We start from the raw sequence: 27669 nt of genomic DNA on the forward strand, positions 1-27669 counted from the left end.
TGACTTTCAACTATAGGGCTTAGTTTCTCCAAAATTATTACATCCTCCACTCAAAAAAAGAATTATAAAAGTACAATTTTTTTTTTTAATTATTATCAATATTGTAAATTATTATAATACAAATAGGTATAAATTGTATGTACAATTTATATTAATTAGGTTATTACTGCTATTAGATAGATCCTATGGCGTACCTATGCCATTTTATGTATCTACGAGTATATATTATGTAAAATAAATTTTATTTATTTATTCATTGTTTTAATTATACAAGTTATTCATGAATTTTTAAATGTATTCTATTTATAGAAAGTATTGTATTACTAAATTGTATTCAAAGTTGATAGCTTATTCCAATTTTTTCCTTAAGAGGACGTCGTACCTGTATGACGTGTTGTCTCCGTTTTACTTACGAGATAGTAAATTTGTGTTCACCAGTTTCAATACTGTGTTTTTAGTTTTGATATTAGAGTGGATTGACTTAGGTATTATCAAATTTTTATAACTAAGAACATTATCTGTGTTCTCTCTTTGGTTTTTTACGATATTTTATTTTATTAAACATAGACAATGTTCTTACCTAAAAATGATTAGTTTAAAAAGAGACTAGTATTTTCATAAAAAAAATTATTTTCCATATCACCTACGACATATATAAGAATACAACTATTTGTTCAAAATTCGATTTCCATGTATTACTCCAAAAAAATATTCTTTTTTGAAAAATGAAATTAAAAATGTATACTGTGATTAGTGTCACTAAAATAAGTAAAACCTAAAATGAAATCAATAATGATAAAAACTTGTAACAATATAATAATAATTATTTAAAAACGCTGTTTTAAATCAAATTACCTACCTACAACCTAGGTACCTATATGTAAAATTATATTTTCAATAAATATTAATTATAATTGAAATTGTGAATGTAAACACTTTTAAATAAATCACTCTGTATAATATTATGTTTTAACGTTCACGATCACCAATATAACAATAATTACAATTATCAAAAAATACCGACCTTTACTGAAATCCCAGCGTTTCGTGTACACACACGCGTAAACATTATATTTGTGCGCCCCGTCGTCACCAGCTATAATAGCTACCGGTCTTCGACTGTATTTTTTCTCATTTATTCACTAGCTGTGCGTATATTGTTCTATACAATAACAATGTGCGTCTAATAAACGTGTCCGTATACGTCATAATTAATGAAGTCTATATAGTACGTATAAATATATTGGCGTGTCTATCATTAATCTTCGTCATTTCGTGACGAGGAGAAAAACAAAATCTTTTGCACTGATCTCAACGATTATAATATACGTACTTTGGGAACTGCGTGGTGAATACCTATTTACATGCATAATACGATAACGGGTCACACCGGGCGTTCGTAAAAACGTATTATTATCGTGTTGTATTTTACAATTTGACATCCATTGTTATGTTTGAATGTGTGATCTATACCTATCGGTAGCGATCAACGATATGTTATGCAACGAATTATCTTAATCGGCACTCGCATAAGTTAGGTACTCACATCCCACGCCCGTACAATTTATGTGATAAAAATCTAGGGAACATATTATACATTTCTCTGCAAGTAAAAGAAAATTTCATACCATTTCATTTCCTGATTTGTATATACCATAATAAGTAAGTGCATAGGACATAGGTAATTATAATTAACACTAGGTAATAATATTATATATTATTATTATTATTATTAAATAATAGGTAAGAATGGAATGGGAAACAATAATATAATATATGACAAGGATTGATGAAAAGAAGCAGTTTTGGCGGGTATAGATATATCGGTGTTATGTTCTTGATTTAGAATAATTATTAACCCCTATTTTTATTTAAATAACTAAAACGTACTTTTTAATAAAAATCTTTGGAGGATGTCAGAGCATCTTTTTCTTTAACACACGTTAAAACATAGTAAATTTGTGTTCAGCATATCCAATGTTGCGTTAACATTTGTTAACTCATTTATGTTATTATTTATAGGTAGGTAATGATTTTTATTTATTCTTGACAGTTAATTTAAAATAAAATAAATTGTGAAATTAGAATATTTCGATAATGGAAGTCTACTTGATAATTTATTTTACAAGACGTTGTAATTTCCAACAATTTCCAGATCAACTTATTCCATTTACCCACGAAACATAAATTCAAATGATTTAGATATATATACTGATAAATGTGAATATTCGTGTATTTCAAGTTCAAAATTATCTACGCGTGAATTTGATTATTATTATCGGTATATAGTAAAGATAACATGTTTGGTAAAGGTAAGGTAGGTTAGGTTAAGTTAGGTTAGTATTATAATAGTATTATAGTATAGTTACTATACTATAATATTAGTATACTATAGTATTAAGAATTATTAAGGAGTATTAAGAACGATATGTAATTTATTAAGTCGCTGAGAATATTTAAAAAAAATGTATAAAATATATAATATATAATGGCGCATCTCGAAGCATCGAACATCAATAAGAATGCAAATGTGTAGCGTTCCACCGGTTTTCAAAAAACACATTTAGCAAGCAACAGATATAAATTTTTATCCATAACGTTCTCTTTATAAATTTTTTATAAATAGACGCATAAGATTATTTTACACTATATTAATAGCATTTTATATTTTTTGAATTGTTGTTTTTTTTTTTTAATATTAATACTATAGTTATAGGTGTAAAATTTTACTTAGGTATGGAAAGATCATATTATGTAATAGAAAAAACTGATATAGGTCCCTATAGATCATAAGTATATAATATTATATTTTTATATAATTATAATATAACGCTTGCAGCATTCGAATTCCCGTCAGAACGAGTATCATTTTTCTAATCAAATGCATATTAATTATTATAATATGATTATATAATTCCTATGATGTACAATTACAAATAAATAGGAAATTTATATATTGTATAGCAGTTGTTATATTATATCATTACTGTATAATTATGTCGTCAACAACCGTTTTTGAAGACGTGTGTTACGTTTTTACCCCGTTGCAGCCTGTAGTAGACTACCTATACCTTCAATTACGTTTGAAAATTATGTTTGAAATTATATTGCGCTCTATTAACAAGCTACATGGTACCTATGTAATATGCTATAGACCGGAACAAAAAGGATTAGATGGGCATACACTTATTGAACATCATAATGTCGTGTCCGAGAAGATTAATAATAATGATTTGATTTTATGTAGACTATTTTTTTTTTTATTAAAAGTGCTCGTCAAAATCGACTCGTTTAGACATCAGCGTGCGTTATTATAAAAATATTAAAAGATAAGAATAATTACATACTGTATCTTGATTCTAAACATTTTGTATAAGCACAAATACATAAGAATGGGTCGAAGATTTCGATTGGTGTAGGATGTATAGTATTATAAGAAGAAACTGTGTTCAATGAAATAGCTGTGCGTGTTTTTGTCGTTACTTAAAATACGTAGGTACCTGCCTGAAACGCAACACGCAGTGTTTATAAGAAATGCATTTAAATTAAATCTCGTTTAAAATCAATTTTTAGTAGGCATACTACCTATGTTATTATTGTAAACCATAAATGGTAAAAATGTAGGAACAAAATAATCCTACTGCCATTGTACATTTTAATAGATAAATATCAATTAAAAAAACGAATTTTTATAGAAAAACTTTTCCAGAATAAAAAATAATATTATATTGTTCGGTTATTCATTTATAATAAAATACTTTAATGCAATGTGATAAAACACATTAATCGTGTGTAATTTAAAATAGCATAATAATAATTGAAATTATATTATGATCTAGTACTAGTTTATGGTATAATCTAGTATCAGTAATATATTTTTATTATTAATGTAGTTATTAATTTTATAATCATACAATAAAAACACATAATTACATCACGTAGGTACCTATAAGACCTATAAGGTATGTAAGCATTTTATATCTACCTATTATAAGTACGTGAAAGTTCTATTATCAGTTTTATCTATAAATGAAAATGGAATAAGCTTAGTAACTAGCTAGTAGTGCGCAGAAGAACTCTAGGTTACGTATAACTCGTATAAGTACTTATATAACTGTAAATATTTGAATAATACAGAGTGGTTCTTTTAATATCACTTATTATTTTAAAATATATTAAAATTTTTGAAAATAATTTTTTACATAATTTCAAATTATTAAATAACACAATTTTTTAAAACGTTTTGATGAGTGGAGTACCTATTATAGTGAACTAACATTTTGTGGGAAAGTATCCTTGTACTATTCCATTCTGTTCATTTCAACGTTAAATACTTTTAACTACCTAATTAACTACACATTGACAGACATTTAACCAAATATATTTATTATGTGTTTTGTTTGAGAGGGACTGGCAAACCCTATTATAAAAATCAGGTGAGCTTCAACCTTTCATATACTGCCTAAATGTTGCCACCAAAAATATATTTTATATCTGTATGACTGTATGTACAAAATGTAAATAAAGTAAATTCATAATAAATTATGGTTACATAATATGTTTATTTTAATGATAAATAAATTGAACAGTGTATGTATGAATAATAACTAATTGTGGAATGAATAAATTCTTTGGGAGTACTTGGAAACATCTAGGAAGGGATTTACCCCTCCCCTATAAATTCTACTTAATATTCTTGAAAAAATTAATTAAAATTTCAATTTTTATGTATACAAATTCTCAGAACATTTACTACTTTGTAATATGAAATTGAAAATAAAATGGTTAATCACCTAACTTTTTTTTTACATTTTAATGTATGTAAATCTAAATTTGTACATACTAGTAGTTTTTGAGTTATATAACTTTATATATTAAGGATACTTTAGAAGTCCATGTTAATGGGTTTGAAGACAAAGTAGCTATGTTGATTTAAAAATGCGATTGATTAACATTAATATAAAACATTTTTAAGGACTTTTATTATTCTTACTATAAATATTATAATAATTTAAAATCTGCTCGTTCAAATTTAGAATTCGATTAATCAAAATATTCCTAAAATAGAGTACAAATTTAAAAATGTTGAAGATATGATTCTTAAGTAGGTATACTTAAAATTTCCGGGAATTAGAGTTTTAGTAAATTAATTATTACATGACAAATTAAAAATGTTAGAATATGAGCATGTTTGCAGGCGTATCACTCTGCAACAGAATAAAAAATAATACATCGAGAGTTGAACATAAATTATTTGAGTTAAAATATTCGTCTCGTCTTAATAAAACAGATCATGGCTGATGACTTACTAATATCAAAATACGAATTGAATAATATAAAAATAACAGGTTTCGTCTACTCATGAAATTCGTTACAATATAATATAGGTACGTTTATAAGAAGAAATGAGGCATAACAAAGACCTTAGAAAATGTTTTCATCAATGATACCTACTTAGTACGTTCACAATAAAAAAAAACAGTACAGATGGCATTTTTATTTATCATCATATATTATATTATGTACCTTTGCCACCTGTCTTATTAACATTGTCAATTGTCATATTATTATTTAGTATTGACAACTGTTCCTAATTAACCAGTTTCCGCCGTTTCCGGTTAGGTACCTGTATTATACATATAATATTGTTTAAATACTAAATGACTGATTATATAATAATAATAATTATTATTAATAATACTCTGCTTATCCTTTATGTATATCAGTAAGTCCAAGCGGAAAGTAACTGTCGTTAATTTACATTTTCACCGGTATAAATTGTAGTAAATAATGTGACAATTTAATATTAAATTTTTTGTAAGCCTAATTCGTGTACATCATATACATTTATCTGTAATGAGTATAATGACTGTAATGACATAAGTAATTAAAATATATGACACTTATTGGTTTAAACGACGACAGTTAAAAATTATACACTTATGATAACAGTATTTTGTTAATATTAATAATAGTTGATAATATAAAACTAACATTATGAGTTAATTATTTTATAATTTTACATTAATTGTGTCACACTTTATAATAAATTATGTAAATAAGTTAAATACATTTTTCACGAACTTACCCAAAGAAGTCTGTTAAGTCCTAAGTTGATTTTTCACTAATATGACTATTTTCATACAAATAGTAATCTTCGAATATGAACAACAGTAATAACTAATTGGTGATTTGAATCTAATATGGTATCGGGTCTACTTCGCTATGTATAATATATGTATATAATATATATATACGCCATGTATACCAATGTTGGTATAAGCAATAAGGTAAGTACACGTATTACTAAGAAAAGATCGTAATTATTACTGTTGAATGGCAAAGTGCTCAAACAATTTCATTATTCGACGTTATTAAAATGCACTATCAACAAAGATAAAACAAACTATTATTTTATTAGTTAAAAATACATTAGGTACAGTTATTACTTATTATAATATTATTATACAATAATATGTTCGATTTGCAGTAATAGAAATTATTTTTAATCTTTTGTAGATATGTTTTTTATTTAGAATTTAGTAGTTAATAATGAAAAATTATTTGAAAATTACAATATAACCTCATCAATATTAAAATATTATAATAATTGATTAAAACACACTGCGCAAATGAAAAATAGTTTGTTTTAAGCAGATTAAATCTCTAATAAAATAAAATAAAATATTGACATATTAACATACCGATCTTTGATATCTATTTGAGTAGATCCCAAACTTGAAAGCTAAAACACTTAATAGCTTATAATTAACTTCGTGAATTATAATCAATTGACACGGTACGCAACATTATCATTTATTATCACATACCTATTGGCAATTAATAATTATAGTTAACTATAATATAAAGACTTGCTCAGAAATTTTTGATCCATTTTGTATATGTTCACGGAAGAAGTCTATAACAATATTTAAATTTTTATTTAGAAATGTAATTATTTATACCTATTTTCAAAATGAAATATTACCACTATTTTGTATTTTATAATTAAAAATCCGGCGGAAAATCTAGGTTTTTGCGATTTTTTTTTTTGTTAATTCGTTGGGAACTTCATCAGATTTTTAATATTATATTTTCGAAGGAACTGAAAATATTAGAACAATTCTACATCATAGAAATCATATTATTTAATCGATCATTATTAGTTATTATTCAATTGGCAATTAACTTGGCACATCAATTACATACTATTATACTGCAATATAGTATTGCGCTATATATAATAGCTTTAGTAAAATAATGTATGTATACTACATTATTTTCAATTAATATTATATTAGGACATCTTATATTGAGTTATATAAGATGCGAGTGCAGTAATGAACAAAACATGAAACACTTAGGTACCTATTGAATTTCCAAAGCTGTTTATTTTTCTACTCAAAAGAAGACGTATTATAGCAGAAAACAATAAATGTAATTGAAGTGGCAAGATTTTGGTCAAGGAAAATAAATTTGAATAACTAACATGACAAATATCAATTGACAACTTTGTTACCAAGATGTTACCTTAATTATCATTCATTAAATTATTAAGCTATTAATTTATCTTTTTAACTTCATTTAAACTTATTTTTTTTTTTTAAAGACCTGTTCATACCATGATGATCGTATCAGGAATTTTTGGTCATATATGACACAAAACAAAATAAATATTATAAATTGAATAGATATTAAATGCATGTAATAATAATAACAAGCCAAACGGTGTAGATGCTATAGTGCTTATAGTACATCCAAATTCTTTTGTCTTTCATTTCACATTTGTATCCTTTGTTTTCATATAACTCCACATCTTTATTGCTCTATGTAACAATTTAGTCATATAGCCTACAGAGCTATTAATAACGTTTGTTGTCATAATTATTTTTTATAGATTGTAAATATAATCGCTTAATAAATGTTTAATAACAATTATTATTGTTTAAGAAAAAAATCTATACTGATTCTATAGTCAACTGATCTTTGACTTTGACTTTTTCGTATTGACTTTGGATTGTTCTAAATGCCTAAAGAATAATAAAGTAAAGTAAATTACAACTTTAAATAAATTATCATTTTATATAACTATTACTATTTATCACATTTTAAAAAGAACGAAATTATTGAATAGGTTATTTTAGGTACAGATACTTAAGGTATTTATAATGTGGATTTTATCTTTATAAAATACGATAAAATAATTATAATTAAATCAAAAAAAAAAATTCACAATTTAGTTTTTACTTACTAAACTATGAATTTCTCTTATGTTAAATAAAAATATCAGATAAATATCCTAGATGATAAGAAAAGGAAGTACAACTACCGAGCCTGAATATGTATGTTATACAGTATCTTCTAAAAAATGTATACTTTCTTATCATAATAGAATGCAAAAATAACTTGAACAATTTATAAATGCGCACGCCACGCGCTATATATTAACAAAAATACTATTTTGGAAGAGTTCCACGCTCAATTAAATATAGTATTCACCCGACACATTTTTAAATAGTCAAAACTATGTACGACGTGCGCAATACCTTCATTTGGCATTTATCTACTATACATAACCTCTTTTAGTTTTCCTTATAAACACTACGCATATACACAAACTACGTATTTATTTATTTACATTAAATTATACAAGTATATAAGTATTATAAACATAAATATAAAACAATTGCATTAATATATAATAATACAAAATAAAAATACCCTCACGGTACACTATAAATTAGATATAAAAATATATACGAGTATATAATATATATAATATTATACCTACCAATATATATATATTTTAATGATGTATAGGTATATTATAGGTATATTTATATAAGATATATTATATTACGCATACATATTATCGGGACTGAAAATAATTGAACAGTGAATTCTTATATACTATAGCCATAATTGAGGGGCTATTTTTTTATACACATGAAAAATCTTATACCCAATCTACAGCATATATCATAATCTATATACATATAATAACATACCTATATTATTCGTTTTTAAGCGTCATTTAAAAACGTCAGTTTATAAAATAAAATCGCTTACACTAATTTTTCATAAACATATCATGTAGGTAGGTACATCATATTTTGGACGTCTTCGAACATTTTATAAAAATAATAACAATACACCGATCACGTTCATCATCGTATGTGTATAAAAATAAAAAAATATTATAGCCACTGATACTTGCAATTCGTGCGGAATTTAATCCATCGTACGACGATAACAGTAATCATATTAATAATAATAGTAATGATAATGATAATAGTAATAGTAATAAATATTAATAATTATTAAACATCAACGAATTAAAATAATTTATAAATGTATTATATGTATCACCCTGTCATAGTTAAGCAATTGTATTTGTTTCGTTAGCGTGATACACGTATTTATAATAAAATTACAAATAAATAATATCACAGAGTTAGAGTGTAGGTAATATTATAATGTACGAATATTAATGTATACACGTCAATTTTAACGTAAATAGTTACATACATAGGTACTCGTCTCTGTTAGTACTTGTTATTTGTTTGTATAATACAATACGCGTCAAGTAGGATTATTACTAAAACATAATAATATTACTATATTCGCGTTACGCAGATGAAAACGCCAGTAAGTCAAAATATCATCACGCCCTATAGTTTTTTTGAGACATTAAAAATGTCATCCAGAGGTGGTGGTGTTCAATATAAAAATATATAGTTGGTTAATTATTCGATTTTCGGGTATTCGTGTTAAAATGTTATAACACTCACGTCGAAAATTTTAATATTATAATGTGTATAAATGTGTAATGTTTGTATTTTGTTAACGGACTTACGACGGTAACGAAATAGCTTGCATTCATATGAGTGTTATTATAATATATTATAATATAATATAATAATGCTGGTCAGATGTTCAGACACCTCAACTTCTTTTCGGGTACCATAGAAGAAAACGACGGCATGTTGTTGGTGGTGAGAACGTCGTCGGGCCGCACGCCGATGGCCTGCAACTGTTCCAGCACGAGTAGCTCGAGCTTGTTGAGTTCCAGGTCGACGCGGTGAGGGGGCGCGTGCTGCCGCTCCCATCGCGCCAACAGTATTACGTACTCGGCGTTGTGGCCGGCCGGTCCCGAGCACGTGGCCACCTGAGTGGCCAATTCGTCGACGGGCGCCTCGCCGAGCCACTGGCCGTTGTCCGGCGTGGCCACATACACCGTCGCGTTCACGGTCCGTTGGCAATCGTTCGAGCCGTCAGACCGCACGTCGACCTTGTGTACCTGGTAACCGCCCAAGTACACCTCCCGCATCTCCAAGTACCTGAACGCCGTCTCGTCCGGCAACAGAAATGCCTTGCCCCACACGAAACCCTGCAACAACACAATGGCGACACCCGTTATATAGACACACACACGCACATCTATATAGGTAAATAAGGCAACGAGCGCGAGGGTCCAACTTGTTTCCGCAAAAAAAGTTTGGATTTTCCATAAAAAATATTAAAAACCAACCGTAATACTGGTACATAAATATATTAAGTTAATTTCAATGTTTTCAGTATAAACTGCAGGTATAATTTTTTACGCGTGTTTGTTATTGCGCCTACATTGCACTTAGGAAATGGGGGGAATTACCCTTCACGGTATATATTGTTTACCTTGACCATTTTTGCACTAATTGAACTTTAAATCTGTGGGCGTCGTCCCTGGTTATAGGCATACAGATATGTAACATTGTAATGTATACATTACTATAGTTTGAGTTGGAATCTCACTTTCTAAATTACAATGTCCACGTTAATACGTAAATAGTTTTAGTTTACGTATCACGTGTTAATTGAAATAATATAACATTATATTATATACCATCGTATTACCTATAGTTGAGCTTATTTTCATCAAACTGACGACTAATTCATAACAAAGAAAAAGTTTATTTTTGAAATTTTTTCCCAGTTCTGACTAGCGTACTATGTTAGTACCTATTGTTAAAAAATTTCAGTAACAGAAATTGTTTATTTAATTTTAAATATTGTTTGATTTTTATCGCTCTAATAAAATTGTGTTTCCCACTTTATTCAGTGTAAAATAATTTACGAACTTGTAATTAACATTTTATAAAAATGTAGTCTTTATTTTTGGATACACGCATATTGGTGACAAAGTAATATAATAACATAGTGTTTAATTTTGGCAGGACGCACATCCATCACCATCATTCACTTTACGAGTTACGCACAAATCAAACACTTCTTTGTATAATCGAGAAAAAATGCAATTATTTTTGCCGGGTACAGTAGGTAGCTCCCAAGAACTCGTTAAAAAAAACCATAACACATCTTTCATGCTGTTTTTTTTAAACAGGTTCATGTCTGTGTATAGAGGAGAACGTAATTCAAGAAGTACTTGAATGGAAACATTGGAAACACTAAGAAGAACAGACAGGTTCGTTCAAAATATCCGTGGATAAATCGTGTTTATGTGTATATAGATCAATATAATGAGATACGAGAGTTTAAAAGTAAAGTAGTCGAGAATCACTAGGGGATCGAGAAGAGGGTAGGCAATATATAATAACATTTACGCTCAATCGGTTAACATAAACTATAAACAGCTTGTTAAGTGATTTTTTAATTTTCAACGAAATTTTAACCTTTACACTGATGTTGGTAGCTTGTACATCAAACATAGAGTTTAGCATAGATTTTATCAAAGACACAAAGTTAAAGTGTATTGATCAGTGATAACTCGTTCTTATACTCTTATTCTTATTTAATACACAATTGTTCAATTAAATATAATAACATTTATTTTTAATGTTATTAAATAAATTCGAAGAAAATCGGTAAAATCATTGTATTATACAGTATTTTTGTTATTTACACTGGATTAAAATTAATTTATGGTATTTGTTACTATATAATAGGTTATTAAATATTAATACGTATTATTATTTGTGTAATTATAATATTATGCGATTCATATTAATTCATTAAATGAAGTTTTGGGTTTATAAAGTATAAATAAAATCACCATTGTTCATTATTAATACAATTCGAGATATTGTGAATAATTTATTAAATTTAATACCAATTATATATTATAATCTATAATGGTTCCTAATTATTATTGGAATACAAATTAAAATTAAAATCAATTTATTGAAGATAAGATTATATAATATGATTAAAAGTTAAATCAAAATGTTTATAATACTTAATCATTATTATAGAAAATTATAGGTTGAATAAAGAAAATGCTAAATAACCTTAATAATAAATGTCCAATCGATTCATCGTACTTTATAAGCTATCATATTATTATTGCCTTAACGGAGTATACAAGAAAAGTAAAACTATTTCATTGAGAAATATACACTATAAAAAATAACCTTACAGTCTTATTAATATCAATTTCATTTTTGAAGTAAAAAAAAAAACAATAGATATATCGATTGATGAAATATAATTTTAATTTAGAAATAACGGGAGTTGGAATTGGAACTAGGATACGAACCTTTTTGTTTTATATAATATCTGTTATTATTTTTAGAACCCTCTCAAGGTTTATAATCAACTATCTGAGTTTTGATTTATAATCGCTACCGTCTTATAAAAACTATAAATCTATACTTCACAACGACGCGCCTAAAAACAATTCACAATTATTATTTCTTTTGTTTTAACATTTTTGAACAAACTATAAATTTTAATTTTAAATATAAACATAATATACTTTTTACAATATATGTTTGTTTACATATAAATATAATAAATAATCATATACATTTTACATTTTTAGTGAAGCGATTAATGATTTTTCGTCAATTTTAAGTGATATAATAATTTTTTGATATCATCCCTTAAGGTTAGAAATACTTTTTATTTCTGAATATTAATTTTATAAAAAAACTTTATCTCCTTCAATTATTTATTATAGATCTATACAAACTATTTGTAACATATTTATAATAAATAAAATCGTTATTAGTAAGAACATATTTCTCATTGCTAAATATTGCAAATATAATGAGCTCCTTAGTTTATATAAAAAGCTGATAATAAATTAATTTTTACTCCTACTTTTGATATTATCACTTAAATCTTTTAAAACATGAACGTATCACACGTACAGAATACTATATTCATTGGTAAGTAGATATTATACGTACTTGATTACTACGTATATTTATTTATTGTCGTTTCCTGCATAGTTTATTTGATATACTATATTATTATCTACAGAATATATAGACAAAATAACACAACACATCGCATTTCTCATTCACTATACAATAAGCTACGAAGGACATATTTTTTTCTGTTTACTAAACGGAATGCGGTTAAAGGAATACGTTTCGTTTCGGTATCAAGATTTATATAAAATATAAATATTAAACTTTAGTTACCTGAGGGTCTTCGACTAATGTGGCTACACGTCCAGGCTGAAAAATATAACATTAACCTAAGTTAGTCAAATAATAGTTTTCGTTTATATTTTTATAAATAACAATAACAATAATATAGGCATACATATAATAAATGTGAATAGACGGACAATACTTTCTGATGGGAGTGGAATAGAAAATGTTTTTGCTGTGTGGCTTTGTATTAGATACAGTTATGATTGAACCATGTTCTTATGTTCATATAATAATAATATGTCTAAGTAAGAAAACCATATTGTGATGTCTGTAGTTCACACAATTTCCCAGTTGTAAAAAATTCAAACAATAGACTCCTACAGTGAAGAAGATCTTATTCTCTTGAATCTCGTCTTTCTTTTTTGTATAATATATTTATTTCACCTTCACATTATTCATGTTAATCGGCATTTCAACTGTCATAACAACTCAGCTATATTTTCATTTTCTAAGCACAAACGTTTTGGCTCTATTGGTTTATTAAAAAATACAATCATATTTTATAAATTAATTCGTTAAGTTTTTATGTAAAATGGTACATTCATTTGTTTTTAGAATAAGATTATCATTATTTATCAACTTTATTAATGTATTATGACATTTTCAATAATAACTAGTTTAATAATTTAGGTTTCTCTTCCCTTCCTCATTATGCCACATGACACTGTATTATTAGGTACCTCTGTATGTTCAATCATTACCCTCTTTCTAAGGCTATCATAGTTGTAACACTTCTTCTTCATCAATACACTATAATCGCGTTCTCATTAACGACTTAGCCAGTATGCCATTATAATCTGTCCCCTTCCCATACTAATTTACTTTTTTAGTTTCTTTAACTCATCCCCCATGATCACACTCCATCTTGATGGAGTTAAATACAATATCTAGCTTATCCCATTTAACTGTCCTTCCCTCTTAAATTCAAGTTTAATAAACATTTATTTTATTTTATTTTTTTGTAATTTTAATTTACTATAAGGTACACATTTTAATAAATTAAAATTCTATTAATATAATTAACGTAATATAATACATATCTACATCTACATTCTTTTTAAATAAACGAGTGCAGATGATATTATTAAACATTTTAATCTAATTTATCATAATGCTGAATAATGAAGCCAGAGTAAATTATTGTAATATTGTGTACAAACATACAATCTAAGTACAGTGTTTACTAGTTAGTAAGTACAAATGGTTCATTATGGAACTGGTTACCTATAAAACTATAAATAATTATTAGGATTTAAAACAGTTTACAAAGGAGGAGATCAATCTGATGAATAACAAAATCAAATTAATTAACCATCAATAATACATTATAATGAAAACATTTAACCAATAATTGCTAAAGATTTAAACCGATCTTAACTAAATTGTTCAATGATGATTGTATAGGATTTGATCCATATTTTTATATAATATTGTATAATTACTATAATATTACACTATTATATAATCAATAATTATAATATATTTCATAAGCTTCTATAAACGTATAATAATGGCAAAAAACTTGCTTTTTATCCAAATCATAAAATAAATAATATTAGATCACATTAGTCCATTGTCCCACATCGTCCAATGAGTAACAATAAATAAAAATAAATTTCATAACGCATAAACAATGAATAACAGAATTAAGAAACGTTATAATATTATATAATTAATAATTTAATAATTGCATGTATTTGTAATTGTGTATACATTGTATAGATAATATGAATTTAATGATAACAACTGACATAGAAGCAAAAAGCACTTGAACATATAGAACGTAAGTTTTCTTAAATAAAACTTGAAAATTAATATCTCATTTATTTTTTTATTGTTCATACAATCTCGATAAGTAATTTTATTTAGATACCTAATGCTTTATACGTATCAAAAATTAATCTATTATACCTATTATAGTTTGTCTTTTATATACTTTCAAAAAAATTATTCAAGTACTTAATTTACCACTTTATTTTACATACAATTATTCACAAACATGATCACACAGTTGTTCACACAATAAATGTTATAAACTGTCATTAATAAAGAAAGTTAAATTTTAATTGAAATAGATACATGCAATGTCACAAACATCATATTATCATCTAAGAATATTATGTATAGGTTCGTTGAGGTCTTTTTTTTTACTGAAGAATATTACACATAAATTGACAAATATTTACATTTTTCAATTGAATAATTTTTTGCATTTTAATATATTTATGAAATTATTATGTTTTCAATAACGCTGTAATCGCTGTATATAAAAGCTTCAATGTATTTTATAATTTTAATTTTTATGAAAAATGAGATTATAAGAATATCATATAGGCTTTGTTTATATAAACATGGTTAAAGATTAGTCATTAGTCATTACCTTCATTAAATAAAAATAATTTTGTGAAATAAAAAAGTCAATGGAAACTTAGTTCAATTTTCATTTATATATTATATTGACCCTTCAAACTTTTTTTTAAATGATCAATTGTGATAAGTTAAAATCATTCACAAATAATTTTACTTAGAATATCCAATTCATAATGAATTCAAGATTTAGAGATTACGTGCATTATTTGTAATTATATTTTATGAAATATAGTCAATAAAAACGTTTTTAGTATATTAATTTAATATAGTATCAACTGTTACGTATTAAAATTTTTACAGTATTATAATATTTAATATTATAGTATTTGAATATTGAATTCAATGTATTAATTATGCATGTAGAATTCCTCAAAATTGTATTATGAATAAAATATTTTTATTGAATAAAAAATAAACAGAAAATCCATTATACATTTTATAAAATGTTTATGTAAAATTTAGTTAAAACACATAAACATACGAAAACGGTAAATGACGCAAGAATAATTCTTATTAACAAAATATACAACAATCAAAAATAATATTATTTATTTATTTTGTTATAAATATTTTATTTACAATCAGTGAATAATTGTTTTTGATATTAATTTATAGTGTTGAAGTTTTGCATATTTTTTAACATTATTGTTTATTAATTCTAATTTATGTAAATTGTATATTTATATATACCACAAAGCACGAATCACTATATATATAAAACTTTAAACAAATAAATATTGAAACCATATTATTATTCTTTATTATAACCTGTGCTACTGCAAATTATATTTAAATAAAAATAAAGAATACGAGTTGAAAGCTTTAATTAATAAGTGCAATAACTATTATAAAATATAATTATATAATCATAGGTAAGTCTGAAACATTTCACTCGGATAATATGTGGAGGTCATTTTTTAAAAGAAAACTGCACTAGTCTGTCTAAAATTCCGTGGCCCTGGGCCTTCAATCATTAATGAGCTGAAATTTAGATCAATAAACCAGTTTAATATAGTTATTACCTGTATACAACTTAAGAAAGCATAGGTACTTTTTCACCAGTAAACCCCAACTCTTAAATTTTTTTAAATATTAAAATATTATAAATAGGATGACCTTAATTGTTAACAAAGAAAATTTCTGTACCTATTGATTGTGACACAATTTGTTAAAATAGGCATAACGTATAAGTGAAAGGCATTTTGGTGACACTATATGTATAGTTAATACGAGTACAATAAAAATAATGAGTAGAAGTTGAGGAAAAATACTATAATCGAAATAAAATTATCTTTTTAACGAATATAGTGCTGAATTTCATTTTTACCAAATTTTAGATTATAAACTATTTAATTAATTTAACTAAGGAATACACATCAAATCTACAACCATTGAACTATGAAAACTAAACATGTATAAATAAGTATTATGTAAGTTAATTAGTACCTATAGTGATAAACCAGTTTGATTGAATCGGTACAAAAAATGCGGAAATATATTCGTTGTTGGCGGAGGTATTAAAAATTGAGGTAAAAATGTTTTAACGTTAATTAATAATTATTACAGTGTAAAAAAATAATCTCAGTATTGGCTTTTGCTAAATAGTGAAATTAATTATTTGAGAACCCCTTGTATCTTTATGTACTCATAACTATACTAAACACATTCACAATCATTAAGACTAGACATGGGAAATAACTACCTACTCGAATACCTGCTATAGAAAAAAAATAAGAGGTCGTTCATGGACATAATTTTATAGAAACTTGACAGTTAACACGCAGTGCAAATGAGAGAAAATCAAACGTGGTCATCAATTTTCCAAATAAAGGTACGCGTACCGTAAACTATGTAGGAATTTAGTGTTATTATAATAAAGGGACAGTTTCAAGTGGTTCGACTGGTGAAGTCGATTTTTGGTACTTTACAACGAGACCCTTCCAATAAACGCCGGTAAGACGAAAAATCGTTCAAACCTGGAGTTAATATAAAAAACTGTCACGTGGCTTGCGCGGGGTCGTGATAATTATTTCCCCAATAAGGAGGCTGCTGCCTTCGGTAGCGGAACCACTAGGCGGTAGCCAGTGGTTCTCAAAACCTATGGGAAATATTATGAAAACATTGCATCAGCCATGCACTCATTCAGACGGATGCACTCTCGAGCGTGTTTACATATGGATACCGTATTGAGTATACATATGTATAATATAAACATTTATTATATTATTACATTATCTCGCGATAAGACGCGAAACAGACTACACGTGCGCTTTGGTATAAATATATTGAAATATTTTAGGTATATTAAAATCGAAACTGTCCATCGACTGTAATAATAAATAATTATATATCGTTACCTTTTCCTTGGTACCTCGGTGTGCAATGTTGCCCTGCCAGAACTTCCTGGAGAAACCCTCCACGTAACCGACCATGGAATCCTTGAATTCGAAACCTGGGTTCCAGCACAGCGATCCATACCCAAACACCCAGTACTCGGGAACCTCGGCCATGAAAACTCTGGACTGTGGAGGGTCCGGCCAACAAAATTATATGACGTCCGTCGTGTGTCGGTAGCCGAAGAGGTATAATACGTGGTGTTGCAGTGGCTCAGTAGGTGTCTCGCTGTGCTCGGCAGAGAAGCTGATGATGATAATTACAACGAAATCGACGACGTGTGATTATAATACGTTATATAAAATAATGTAATTAATTGCAGTGGAGCGTTCAATTATAATAGTATTTAAATCACACGCACTCTCGCGCTCGAAGTATTATTAAAAGCACTGAGGCGACGTACAAAGCACGCTTCCAGACGTAGTCGCGCTGTCAAGTACGCCGAACGGCGAGCGATACTGGTCTGGCGCGCGTCGATCGTACGTAGTCTATTACAACGATATGATTTTTTTTCGACAACTAACGTAACCGTTACGGCGTGGCGGCGGCGACGCGTTGTCCGATCGTCGGCCGGCGACGACGGTCCGGCCCCTACGGTAGCGGTGGTCGTCGGCGGCGGTGGTGACGGTGATAATAACGCGCGATTATATTATTTTGGATTCTGCGCTCTGTCGCGTATCTTTATGCCGCCGCTGTTGTTTGATAACTGTAATAATAATAATAATAATAATAATAATAATAATAACTAACGCTAATAATATTGTTTGTCTGATGTTTGCGCTATCGCTGCCACCGGGTCAACAGACGTTTTCGTTGTGTACATGTATATGTATTAGGTATTACTATTATTAATTTTTCATTTTTAGATGGCTAGAAAAAAATTCGCTCGTGCAATAAACCGATGAACCTAAACGCCAAGGTCAATACGAAATATTATGTGGCAACGACATACCTACTATTTCTGTTTACCAAAATATGTATATAATATCAAAATATTTTGTGTTATACTAATTATTGTGTTCGCGTAACGTACTAATGTATAATATATATAAACCATAATAATATATGATATAATATTATTTAGGCGATAATCACGAATAAAAAAGCACACAGTTACGTCAATTCTGACAGTGTGTGCGAGTAAATATTATGATATAATACACTTTTAAATTATGTACTATAGATCAGTGTTCGGTGTCGTTGTCGTAAGTCGTAGGAACCGCACATTCGCACAATAATTATTATATTGGTATACGCGTTTGTGGCGTAAGATTAATAACATGTTATTATCATTTGGTGTTCTTTAGCTGCTCGAACATGACGATAATTGGATCGTGACAAATTTAAAGTTGTTCTTTTTATTGAAGAATAACATCCTAGTTTCTCAATTGTTTATCTTATAGATACATACATACAGACATACTATTATCTGAAATTGATATTTGGCCAATTTTTCCTGATTTTTTTCTTTATAATCTCAAAAATGTGATTTCTTCATACATGCATTATATCGTTGTCATTTACTTAGTATTTTAATTAAGTTATTGCGATCGTTCCTGTAACCTCTAATTTAAGGTTTTAATTATATAACTCAATATAATTTAAATCTGTTTTTGGTTTAGATATGTTTCAATACAAACACTACAAACTATCAAACGATTATATCGTATATTATACAGTACTATAAAAGTTATAGACATTGACTATATATTTGTATAAAAATTATATGTTGGATCTGTACTGTCGCATATGACGGTCTTAAAGTTATTGTGGACTTATAATAAGTATCTTCTTGAAAAGGTAAACATACTTTAAATCATGTAACTCGAGATTAAAAACTAAATATAAAATCGTTGGATTAATTTTCGATTGTTATAGTTTTAAATAGTATATAATAATCTCAGTATACTTGAAAAACCTATCTAACCAATGTTTGCATTGAAAGATTGATTGTATAAATTAAAACAAATACAAGAGTCGTCAATTCATTCATGAACAGCCTAAAATAATATTCTAAAATTAAATGTATAGAAGATCAAGAGAGTAAAATATGCTCAAGGTTGAAGTGAATAAGATGCCAAAAGCATTTTCTATATTGAAAATCATCGAAGTATATATACTTAATAAAAAAATTATTGAAACAACAATTTAAATTATTGTGATAGCTTAGTTTAACAAAATAATAGTTTTATCATACAACAAGTAAAAATAATTAGAAATGAAAAACAAATTAAAATATTTAATATTTGTTTTAAATGTAGGTATAAGAAATTTTTTAATTAAGTAATTATAATAATATAGTATTTAGTACAGCGCTACAGTTAAATATTTGTTTATATTATTCATACAACTTTTTTTTATTAAAAATAAAAACCAAGGAAGTTACTCTGTTGTAGGTATATAAAAATTTGAGAATAACATATTAGCAAGTTAGTTCATATAGTTAGTTATATTGAATAGATTATAACTTATAACTTGTAAATTATTGTATACGAAAAACGATTTTGAGGAGTGAGTGTGTGTGTGTGTGTGTCAGCCTTTATTACTAACAATAATTTATAATATATTTATGTATATTTATTAATGTAAACATTATACATACGTATATGTGTACGTATATAATATATATATATATATATATATATATTTAATTATTTTCACCCACCTCACGATTTAAAATTAAAGCTTCTTTCATGCTCCTTAAAATTATTTCAGACATACATGAACAAAAAAACATACATTCTTCAATCTTTGCTCTAATTAGAATGTAAAATAAAAAAAAAAATGGTACCTATACTGAGACAATAAGTATGAATAAATGTGTTCAAATAAAAAAATCTATATTCTCCATGTATAATGAAATAGTGTAAGTATTACTACATGTTATATTGCACAGTACTTCTTTTTTGTTTGAACTGTAAAATTAGCATGGTTAAATGGCTCAACCTAATCACGGTTATAGGCATGGTCCATGAACGCTTGATATATATAGTAATATTTTATACCTATTATATATATAAAGAAATAACATGTATCGAAACAAAATAATAAAAAATATTTAAGGATTACTACTTCATTCACGCCGTATTTTAAACACTAGTTTATTTGTTCTGTAAACTATAAAGTATAAAATACAAACTATTATTAATAGTTTATACACATTATACAATATTCCTGGGTACACAGTTCACAAATTAGGTTAAGTTATATAGTCTAATACCTCTTCTATAAATTCAATATTTATATCAAGTCTCATCAATATGTTTAAGATAGATATTTATTATTAAATAAAAATTAAAACTTTCAGTAATTAATTTTAAATTAAAACTCTATTAACTTATATGACACATTATTTGAATAAAATATATTATTTTATGGACCATATAGAATATTATATACTGACAGCATTTACAATATGGCTTATGAATTAAATATAAAACATAATAAATGGCTATCTACTTTAGAATGTATGATAAATTATAAAAATGATTAGCGTTAATATAAATTTTTAAAGACAATTAAAAATAGGAGTACATCGAGTATAATTTATAGATAATGAAACTAATTATTATACTACATATTACATAAGAAATAACAATACATTTTTTATCGAAGAAAAACATAACAGCTCAACAATTATTTAGTGATAATTTATAAGAGAAAATCAAATGTAAAAATTAATTTTTTTATAAAACAGTTGTAACCATAGTAATTATGTATAATTTAAACAAAGTTTTAGATTTACTGGCCTTTTATTCTTGTAACCTTTGTATAATACATTCAAGTTAAACTTTTTAGAAACACTCAAACAATCAATATAAGTACGAGTATCTCTATATACAAGTATACAACAATAGATTAGGTATCTATAGAATAAAAATGGTTTATAATTTTATATAATATGCTTTAATCTGTTTCACAAATACAAGTTAAAACATATAATACTTGGATAATAACACGATAATATGAACTCCATATAGTAATAAACTATAATAACTAATAATAATAAAAAAAGGTGGTCAAGTGGGTAACGCTCAGCAGTACGTAGGTATCGAATGGACCTCGGACATAGAGTAGGTCACTATAATGGTTAATAGATGTGTTAAATTTTAATTGAATGATATAATTAAGTTTCTACGACTAGGAATTTTTAACTTAAAAAATAAAAAATAAAATTATTTGATTAAATCGTTATTTTATGCGTGAATTTTTTTTTTATTTCGTAAAAATTTTAACTTAAGATAAAAATATTTTAATTGGCTGACGTTCAACTTCTTTTATAATTATTGTAAATCAAACTTATGGAAAATCTTGTATTCAATTTTTAATTTTATACAAACTACTATACTTATAAATTTTTTTTAAATTTTTAACTTCAACTCTTAAGTTTCAAGTATCTACGACTTATACTTTTTAAATTATAACAAATATTTAAAATCGTCTGAGGATAAATAGTATCGTTATGTGATTTCGTTAAAAATGTAAAGTTCAAATGCTCATAATATTTTTTCCTATAACTATTATCTTATGATGCTCGAGTTTTCTTTCAAGTTTATTTTATAGTGGCATATACTGATACTGTAGAATTTACAATGAAGGTTATATTAAATAAAATTAGTGTAATTTTAAGGTATATTAAATTTATTACATTGGTAACTTTTAAAAAGAGTATAATATTTTAAAAAACTTAGAAATAGTTTGAGTTCAATAAAAATAAATTTACACACAAATTAAAAACTACCTAAATTAATCAGACCCTTTTTGTAAATTATATCAAAACTCCAAATAAAATACAAATAATGAATATAGACAATTTTATTCAAACCTGTTTTATTGACAAATAACAAGCAATAAATATACGAAGGCGAATTCTCAAATTCTCATATAGAAAGAATGTCTTATATTTAATATTTAAATTACTATTAATTAAATATAAAATATATTCCAATAGATGGCGTTATAGTTTAACTTTTAATACATATTTTAATAAACACGCCATATTATTTATCTGTGACAACTACTATTTCCAGAGGACGACTGTTGCATAGAATATATGATTATATAAATAAATAATAAATACGATAACTAATAACTATAATAAGTCCCAAGTAACCAAACCTAACGTATAGTACATTAAATAAATTATTACTCTTTTTCTTAAAATAATTGTACTAGAATTTACTGTTTTGTTAACTAATTATTTTAAATTGTTACCTAGATTTATGAAACCATTTTAAAATGTTATTTGATCAATAAATTGAGACGATGTATATATTTTATATCTAGAATACAATTATTATTAAAGTGAAATATTTAAGTATTATACCGCTATCCATTAATTAATATTCAATAATTACATTAATTTACGCTCAACTATTAAGCAGGTATTTATTGTGTATAAACATATCACTGGATCTTAAACCAATATTCTGCTGGTAATAATGTTAATAATTACAATTTAAAAATTAGTGCATAGTGATAAAACAATTATATAATTATTTCCATATCTAAAACGATAGTTGCATACCATGTAGGTATACACCAGTGGTTCTCACTTCTCAACATTTTACACCTATTTCATGACCTTTTTTTACCAAAAATTAGATAGTTATTATATTGAATTTTAACCCAATAAACAGTATATTCCAAAGTTAAAATTATTAATTATTATAATATAATTCCATGTCAAATCAATTATTTCTTTATATTAATATTGGTTTATTTAACAAAAAACTTAATTTAATTCTTATTGAATAATAAATTCATTATAAGTATTCACAACTATATTCTCTCTTGTGCAGAAAATAAATAGGATTAATACACCTCTCTTAAATCGGTTGAGAACCACAACTATATAAATTGTCGATAGTCTATATTTAATGCTATAATGGTACAACTTATTAAGTACATTTATATTATAATATATTATAATAATGTTTTATCACTGCTGGATCACGTGCATATAGTACAATTTTAAATGATTAGTTCTTATACTCATATTCAATTAATTATTTACTTATCAAAAAAACAGATAATATCTTAAAAAATTGAATTTTAAATTTATTTATAAAAATAAGAGAATTTAGTCTGAATTCTTAAATATTTCCAAAAATGTATTTTTGGTTACTTACCACATAATTTTAATATTTTTAGAGTAGTTCAATATGTATATTATAAATTTATTTTAGTAAAATTTCCGAAGCCATATTTATATTTACGTAATTTTCATTTATTTTTTTCACTACAATTGTTTCTAAGTAAGCAAGCAAGTATAACGGTCCGTCTTTAATTTTTTTATTGAATCACATCCTTAAATGTCAAATTCAACAAAGAATATTAAAATCATAAATTATAAAGCTTTATTTTGTTAAATATCTTTGATTTTTGTAAAATACCCATTATGATTTTACTAGATAATAATTAATATAACATTTATAAGAATTTATTCGAAATAATACATTGTCTCCATTTAAGTTACATTAAACTCAACATAAGTATAATTGTGATCTAAAATTCTACTGTAGACAATTCAAAAACCGTGTTTGAAAACAAACCAAATTTACTGGTTACGAAAAATAAATAATTTTATGAACGTCGTAAAATAAAAATGGTTCCATTTATAGATTGTAAATTTTTCTAAATATTTGCAATAAAAAAAAAAAAAACGTTCAAGATAATAAAAAATTGTTATGGCTTGGGCTAATCATATCTAATATTAATACCTTAAACATGTAGTAGGTGCAATTATATAAACAAAAAAATCAGAACTGTTATATATGTTATATGCCATTTATGAACTTACAGTTTTTATTTTTTTTCATTTTTATTTACTATAGTACATATATATTATATTAGTATATACTATATTTTTATTTTAATAGATATTTTACAAGTTTTAAATATAAATCACAATTGGTAGTAGTTCTGCATTTGAGTTATAAGTTTATCAATTATTATCTAAATAATTACATTTTTATCATTTCTTCCTTAAACATTAAGATACATAGTTTTTTGTTTTTGTGTAGAAAGTAAAAAAAAGAGTGTTATGAAAATTTTTCGATTAATACCTTTATTTAACAATAACACTATCACTCGCAATATTAACGTAATAGTAAGTAGGAAGGCTTTTTTTATTATATAATATATATGTATATATATATATATATATATGTATACAATTTCGTTATTGTCTAGTTTATATATACACCTTGTTGGTTAATGGCTTATTAACTTATAACATGTAGTCTATAAACAATAAACATACACTTTACAGGTATTGAGGTATAGATACCATTAATGCTATTAAATAGTCATAATTCATGTTTATTAATTTTATTGTGTATTTTAAACAAATTCAACAATAAAATAAATAGTTTAGACTATAAATTATAATTTATAATAGCCAATAGGTACTAAATAGTAACAGGAAATTGATAAACCACCTTAACCTAAATATATAATACTACTTACAAACATACAATGCGTCAAGATTTTACATGATTAAAATAAATTGCAAATAAAAGGTAATATACATATTACATTCTTAATCAGCTAGCATTTATTTTGTATTAATATAATATTATTATATATACAAACAATATACACTTTATAGATACTCTTATATGACGTACTCGTGTATTATTATTGATTATTTTTATGTATACTAATGCAATTAATAAAATAAACAATATATGTAAATATAACCTTTTAAAGCCATATTTTTTTTATCAGAGATAACCCTATGTTATTTGATAAAGTCATAACTCGCAAACAAGACTAATAATACTATACATGAATGTCATATTTTTGGTAAGAAATTGAAAATTATTATTAATAAGTTAAGTAATAAATAACGTTTATTTAAATATTATTTTACTAAATCATTTGCCATGTCTTGTTTTATTTATTCTTATTTTTTTTTATAATGTTCCAATTGTCTGATTTTGAGATAAGACTATAATAATATATATATGTGAGGGATACAAAAGTGTTTTTTGTAGAATATACCTAGTTTCCTAATATAATATATTATAAAGAAAGTATTCTTTAGCAAAAGTCACCATAGATAATTTATTACTTATTTTTTATCTATATTATTCAAAAAAAAAAAAAAAGGAAAAAACAATAAGTCATTTACCTATATATGCTATAAAATCAATTTTAGTTTTTAATTTTTTTCAGAATATTATTTAATTCCGGAGAGTTTTAGCATCTATATAATATTTATTAAATTACATTTTTTACGATTATTAGGCACTTTTTCTGTCTTTATTTAATAAAACGTATAATTTAATTAATTAATTTAATATAATTCATGTTATTTTAAGTTTCTATAAATTAACAATCCAAGCATTTATAGTTTATACTTAGGATTTATAATAATATTTAGACAGAAAATTATTGATAAATATTTTAGTATTATACATACGATAACGGCAATAATTATTAACGGAAATCAACGTGATATGAAAAAATATTCAACTGTTATAAATAGCCAATAGGGTTACGTAGATGTATAAGGCTATAGAAATAGAGCTTACAAGAACGCTAATAGTTAAAATTGAACAGGATATGCCTGAAGGATCTTGACAAGCGTGAACAATATATCTTCACGAAGGGGTTGACGATTTAAAGTATCATACATTAAAAAAAGTACTTTTCGGTAAGCTTACACCACTAAAGAATGTAATCATCAAAAACTTGAAATATCCTTGCATAAGTATCATATTTAAAATCAAAATTGATAGCTAAACTAAAAATAAATATGAAAATAAAAATTTTAAACTGACGTATTATTTTGTAATTCATATACTTATAATTTACTCATGTGTGAGATTTGATAAACTAAAAAAATAATTGAGCGTATATACATGGCATATAAGTTGAGGCTTATGCATATAAGTACCTATTAATTATTATACAATAAATAATTATTATTGTTAGTAAATCATAAATAGGAAGTTAATTTAAGGTATAGTACAAAATACATCTTTAATAATTTGGAACTTGCAATATTATGATACACATTTTATATGTATTATTTAAAACTGATTGTACATTATGGAATTACTTTATAATGATTTTAAGAGCTCTATACATAGTTTAATTGCTATACAGACATCAAGTATTTTATATCAGTTTGTTTTAAAAAGGTAGGGACATTAGTATTAATATTTTCTTTGAAGCGTGTACTATAGTTATGAGTGAAATAATAAATATTATTGCTAAATTTAAAAATAGGATAATGTTACATTTTTACAATATAAATTCTTAATAATAAACTTTACTCATATACTCACAAATGGTTTGATTGAGAATCGTTGAAAACTGGACGTCATTGCGACGGACAACACTAGAATTTAACCGGCGATAACTTTTATGTTAAGTCAGACAAGTCAATAAAAATATCGTGTTCTCCTACTTCATAGAGTAATTACAAATAGATCATATAGGTATAAAGATT

General features: G+C 25.6%; 2 protein-coding genes across 4 annotated transcripts in view; both read right to left on the reverse strand.

Moving 5' to 3' along the window:
* LOC114128382 (NEDD4-binding protein 2) overlaps positions 1-6313 on the reverse strand; it is a 39133-nt gene extending 32820 nt beyond the window's left edge. Inside the window, exon 1 of one of the 2 annotated variants that reach the window (XM_027992892.2) lies at positions 6089-6313. Coding sequence is in view for 1 of the 2 variants with exons in the window: in XM_050198600.1 (XP_050054557.1) it covers positions 1025-1069 (45 nt within the window). In the remaining variant the exon portion in view is untranslated. Of the gene's footprint in view, positions 1-1024; positions 1151-6088 lie in introns of those variants that run through there. The other variant, XM_050198600.1, reaches the window with a different exon arrangement.
* Positions 6314-8610: 2297 nt separating this feature from the next.
* On the reverse strand, positions 8611-27640 carry LOC114128385 (glutathione-specific gamma-glutamylcyclotransferase 1). 2 transcript variants are annotated; one of them, XM_027992896.2, is made up of 4 exons: positions 27506-27637; positions 18170-18912; positions 13428-13463; positions 8611-10390 (listed from the first exon to the last, which is right to left on the reverse strand). In XM_027992896.2, exons 2-4 carry the CDS (start codon positions 18320-18322, stop codon positions 9929-9931), a joined length of 651 nt encoding a protein of 216 aa, XP_027848697.1. In that variant the 5' UTR covers positions 18323-18912; positions 27506-27637; the 3' UTR covers positions 8611-9928. The 2 variants fall into 2 exon arrangements, with proteins under 2 accessions (XP_027848697.1, XP_050054561.1); XM_050198604.1 differs by lacking the exon at positions 13428-13463 and having other exon boundaries at positions 27506-27640.
* Between the last annotated feature and the right edge of the window lie 29 nt (positions 27641-27669).

This window comes from Aphis gossypii, chromosome 1, assembly GCF_020184175.1.
Source record: "Aphis gossypii isolate Hap1 chromosome 1, ASM2018417v2, whole genome shotgun sequence".
Classification (NCBI taxonomy): Eukaryota; Metazoa; Arthropoda; class Insecta; order Hemiptera; family Aphididae; genus Aphis; species Aphis gossypii.

What these genes read in the sequence shown, in the direction of transcription:
- LOC114128385 (XM_027992896.2), bottom strand. Translation starts at nt 18,322, where the DNA reads ATGGCCGAGGTTCCCGAGTACTGGGTGTTTGGGTATGGATCGCTGTGC. An exon ending in ACCGAGGTACCAAGGAAAAG is followed by an intron (nt 13,464 to 18,169) that starts GTAACGATATAT and finishes TATATTTTTCAG; the next exon opens with CCTGGACGTGTAGCCACATT. An exon ending in CATTAGTCGAAGACCCTCAG is followed by an intron (nt 10,391 to 13,427) that starts GTAACTAAAGTT and finishes GTGTTGTTGCAG; the next exon opens with GGTTTCGTGTGGGGCAAGGC.